We start from the raw sequence: 5162 nt of genomic DNA on the forward strand, positions 1-5162 counted from the left end.
TTCACCAAAGCCCCATAACGGGGCTCCAAAAAAAAAAAAATTGTAAAAAATAAAAACTGTGGTCAGTATGGGAGAGGATGGTGTCGGTAATCTCTACCCTGCCCTACTGACACTGTCCGTATACACACACACACACACACACACACACACACACACACACACACACACACACACACACACACACACGTAAGGGGCCTAAGATATGCATAGCTATTAATGGAGAGGAGTGTAATATGTGAGATCTGCTAATGGCCAGACCAATTTTCAGCTTTTAGCGAAGTCACTCTTTGAATGACAATTGCGCGGGCATACAACACTGTACTCAAATTAAATTTTTATCATTTTTTTTCCCACAAATAGAGGTTTCTTTTGGTGGTATTTGATCACTCCTTTATTTATTTTTTTTAGTTTTTTTTGTTAAAAAAAATTGTGTTTTGAGAAGTTTTACATTGTACAGCAAGCCAAAGTTTAACCCTGTTTTTTCCTTTCTTTAGGTGTAAAGATAACCAGTGTCCAGACCTTCCACAGTTCTCTGGATGCCAAAGTGGGACATCCACTGTTAATCCCATGTGTATTCAACAAGGATGAGCCTCTCCATGGGCACAATCTTGAATTGGAATGGGGTATGACCCCAGAAAACGGTGGAGAATATCGACCTCTGATACGTGTAAGCGACACAATGCCGATGCCAGTTCCACATCCTAATCGAAGGGCTCGGCTGAACCCGATGCGTGTGCCTAGCGGACAGTGCGCCCTGCTGATTGACCCGGCTAAACTAGAAGACAGCGGCACATACAAGATCCGCCTGACTATAGACGGTGAAGAGTACAAAGAGGGCCACGAAGTCAAGGTTCATGTTCGGGAATTCAATAGAGAAACTGGTAAGTTTATCTAAAAGCATGTTCACTTATTACTACCCCATATCTGTGTGTCACGAGTGGTTTCCTATAGATCCAACTGATTGTCTAAGGCAGGCTTTCTCAACCTTTTAACTCTAGAGGAACCCCAAAAAATAGAAAAGTGTGTCAAGGAACCCTTACTTAAAACCAAATCACCAGGGCTCAATAGGAAAAATACTCCTGATATTGGTGGTCAATAGGAAAAATGTCCCCCTTAAAGTGTTGTTTACAATGTCACCCTTAAAGCTAAAAATTTATTTGGTGTCCTGCTGCTGGTTTTGCCAAGTGGTGCTGAACCTTGCATCATCAAATAGGTGGTTCATCAGCCACAGCTCAAGAAACCCCTAGCAACCTATGGAGGAACCCCACAGGGTTCCACAGAACCCTGGTTGAGAATGGCTGGTCTAAGGGGATGCTGTAGAATGTGTGGTCAGCTGAGTGCTTATATTAAAGGGCTGCTATGCCTAAACAGACTCCAGCACATTTCTCAGAAAGGTCCAAAATTTCACTGCTGGGCAAATAATTCTTGTACCAGAGTGAATTGGCAATTAGTGGTGAAAGTCTGACTGCAGAGGTTCATCCTGAGAGTAGTCCTTTAAATAGCAGTGCCCATATTAATAGGCTGGCAAATTCTATTACTGGCTTGTTTTTAAGGGTGCAAGCCTTGTGACAGTTATTTTCATGTTGGCAAGCTTTCAACCAGTGAAGTCCACAAAATTTGGACACTTCATACTTAAATTCCCCCCACATCTCCCAGGAAGATTTAGATTTGTGTACATTGTTTTTGCTTAGTTCTCATGTTTATGTTCCAGATAATGGTTGTAATGTGACTTTTCTTATGTGCTCCCTACAGAATCATCTCCAGAGGAATCTGACCTTTCCAACGATCAACCTAAAAAGGATCATTCACTGCAGGCCAATGATGGTGTGCTCCATACAGAATCATCTCCAGAAGGATTTGGGCTTTCCAACAACCATCCAAAGGAGGGTCATTCATTACATGCCAGTGGTGATGTTCTTCATGCAAAAACACCTCCAAAACAGCCTGGCCTTTCCCCCAGCCATCCAAATGGGGGTCATTCATTACAGGGCCATGGTGGGGTGCCCAATGCAAAATTCCCTCCAAAAGGATCTGGCCCTTTCAGCAGCCATCCAAAGGAGGGTCATTCATTACATGCCAGTGGTGGTGATCTTCATGCAAAAACACCTCCAAAACAGCCTGGCCTTTCCCCCAGCCATCCAAATGGGGGTCATTCATTACAGGGCCATGGTGGGGTGCCCAATGCAAAATTCCCTCCAAAAGGATCTGGCCCTTTCAGCAGCCATCCAAAGGAGGGCCATTCATTACATGCCAGTGGTGGTGATCTTCATGCAAAAACACCTCCAAAACAGCCTGGCCTTTCCCCCAGCCATCCAAATGGGGGTCATTCATTACAGGGCCATGGTGGTGTGCTCAATGCAAAATACCCTCCAAAAGGATCTGGCCCTTTCATCAGCCATCCAAAGGAGGGTCATTCATTACATGCCAATGGTGGTTTGCTTCATGCAAAAACACCTCCAAAACAGTCTGGCCTTTCCCCCAGCCAACCAAATGGGGATCATTCATTACAGGACGATGGTAATCTGCCATTTAACCACAATATAGATCCTACCATAATGCAGATAGCCAAGTTTCTACAAGTTTGGAAGAATAGTGGTGCCCTCCTGTACTTGTCAATAGGAGTCATCGTTTTCCTGCTTCTACTGTTTCCTGGACTAGCACTCTGCTTTGCCGTTATGTACTTTCGGCTGAAGCGCAAAAATCGATTTTCACTGATGGAGCAGGGACGCCCATCAGGAATAGCCGAAGATGATGATTACCCTCCAACTGTGGTGGTACAGTAGAAGAGCAGAGGGGTGCTCTTATAGTTCCTCCAGTTGTAGGGGGATAAGTGAGGGCAGGGTGGAAAGGAGTTAGGGGTTAGGTGAAGAGAGAGTGGGGGAGGGAGTAGGGGTATAAGTGAGGGCAAAGTGGGGGGAATAGGGGGTAAGTGAAGGGGTAGGGGCATAAGAGAGGGGGGGTGTAGGGGGATAAGTGAGGACAGAGTAGGGGGATAAGTGAGGGTGGGGGGGGGGGGGGGAGATAGCTGCACAATGGGTGATTAGATTGTTGGTACACAAAATGTTGTGTACCACATGATGGCGTAGGGCCAATGTGGTCTTTATATTTAAAAGGGGATCAAAGTCTTTACCAAGTAACTATAGACCTGTTAGTTTAAATTCTATAGTCGAGAAGATACTGAAAATTTTAATAAAAGACCACATAGACGAGTTCTTGCTGGAAAAAAATGGTTTAGGCAACCTACAGCATGGATTCGTGAAAGACAAAGGTAGTAAAAAAAATCTGATTTCTTTTTATGAAGAGTTAAGTAAAACCTTGGACAGAGGGGTGGCGGTGGACGTCTTTTAACTAAAATGGCTTTTAGTTTTAGATGTATTTTAGTCAACTAAAATAGTATTCATTTAGTCGATTTAAAATGTTTGTCGACTAAATTAACACTGCTGGGCAGGAAGGTGGTATAAGTGCTCTGTAGACAATTGGTTAAAGGCCTGCATTCTTTCCCAAATGTACATAATATAACTGGGTACTAACAGTTGATCCAGGGAATATCCGATTGCCTCTCGAAGGGATCAGGAAGGAATTTTTTCCCCTGCTGTAGCAAATTGGTTAATGCTTTGCTGGGGTTTTTCGCCTTCCTCTGAATCAACTGTGGGTGTAGGATTATGTATATGGGACTATATGAGATATATATATATATATATATATAAATAAATAAATAAATAAAATTGTATTGGTTAAACTAGATGGACTTGTGTTTTTTTTCAACCTAACTATCCTTCCATCCTCTTCCTCCCCTTTTCCCTTCCCTCCTTCTCCCATTTTCCCTCCCTTCCTCTTTCTTCTCCCCTTATTCCCTTCTTTCTTATCTACTTTTTCCCATCCCCTCCTTCTCCCCTGCTTCCCTTCCTCAAAAAATAAATACTCCCCTCTCCCCCTCCCTCTTCCGAGTCTTTTATGTTTGTGAGGAAGGGAAGAAGAGAATAAACGTCAAAAAATTCCCTCTCCTTCCTTCTCTTCCACTCCCCTTTTTGCCTATCCCTAATTTCACTTCCCTTCACCCTCACCCTTCATTCTTACCCTCCCATTTTTCCCTTTCCTCCCATCTTATTCCTTCTATTCCTATCCACTTTTTCCCCCCCTTCTTTCTTCTCCCCTGCTTCCTTTCCTCAAAAAAAAAAATCCCCCCCTTCTCCTTTATTTCCTGCCCCTTCTTCCACACGTGTTTCCCCCTTCTCCTCCCCTTCTTCCACATGTGTTTCCCCCTTCTCCTCCCCTTCTTCCACATGTCCTTCCCCCCCTCCCCTTCTTCCACATGTCCTTCCTCCCCCCCTCCCCTTCTTCCACATGTCCTTCCTCCCCCCCTCCCCTTCTTCCACATGTCCTTCCTCCCCCCCTTCCCCTTCTTCCACATGTCCTTCCTCCCCCCCCCCTTCCCCTTCTTCCACATGTCCTTCCTCCCCCCCCTCCCCTTCTTCCACATGTCCTTCCCCCCCCCTCCCCTTCTTCCACATGTCCTTCCTCCCCCCTTCCCCTTCTTCCACATGTCCTTCCCCTCCCCCTTCTTCCACATGTCCTTCCCCTCCCCCTTCTTCCACATGTCCTCCCCTTCTCCCACACGTCCCTCATCCTTCTCCTTCCCATCTTTCTTCCCTTCAGCAGAGTGGCGCAGTGGCAGCACACTGGGCTCATTACCCAGAGGTCGATGGATCAAAACCATCCTCTGCTAAGTTGGCTTTTGACAAGCTAATCTGTGTTTTGCTTCTTAGCGTCTGTATGTAGAGTGATCCGTTGGGGTTGATTTACTAAAGGCAAATAGACTGTGCACATTGCAAGTGCAATTGCACTCGTTTTAACCAGAGCTTATTGAATGTGGTGAAGCTTCACTTTGTAAATGTAGCACTGTCCCCATAGGGCAGGCATGTCCAAAGTCCGGCCCGCGGTCCGGTTTTGAACGGCCCGCCTGGTGTGCTGCGGGATCAGGGCTGTCAAATGAGCCGATCCCCGTCACTGTGAGAAGCTCCGTCGGCTTCAAAAGTGAAAGTAAAGTGCAGAGGAGTGTGCTGTGCTCTCTGCTTCCCCCTACAGTGCAGTACCCGGCTGAATAAGGAAATGGAATGGAAAGGTACTGTACTACAAGCTAGATTCGTTTTAAAAAGGCTTTA

At 45.6% G+C, this 5162-nt stretch overlaps 1 protein-coding gene across 1 annotated transcript; it reads left to right on the forward strand.

Moving 5' to 3' along the window:
* The first annotated feature begins 232 nt into the window (after positions 1 to 232).
* LOC143932969 (uncharacterized) lies at positions 233 to 2783 on the forward strand. Its single transcript, XM_077455895.1, has 2 exons — positions 233 to 881; positions 1753 to 2783. Exons 1-2 carry the CDS (start codon positions 626 to 628, stop codon positions 2781 to 2783), a joined length of 1287 nt encoding a protein of 428 aa, XP_077312021.1. The 5' UTR covers positions 233 to 625.
* Positions 2784 to 5162: the final 2379 nt, after the last annotated feature.

The sequence above is a fragment of the Lithobates pipiens genome, unplaced genomic scaffold (genome assembly GCF_037356315.1).
Source record: "Lithobates pipiens isolate NorthernLeopardFrog02 unplaced genomic scaffold, aLitPip1_a1.2 Scaffold_27, whole genome shotgun sequence".
Taxonomy (NCBI): Eukaryota; Metazoa; Chordata; class Amphibia; order Anura; family Ranidae; genus Lithobates; species Lithobates pipiens.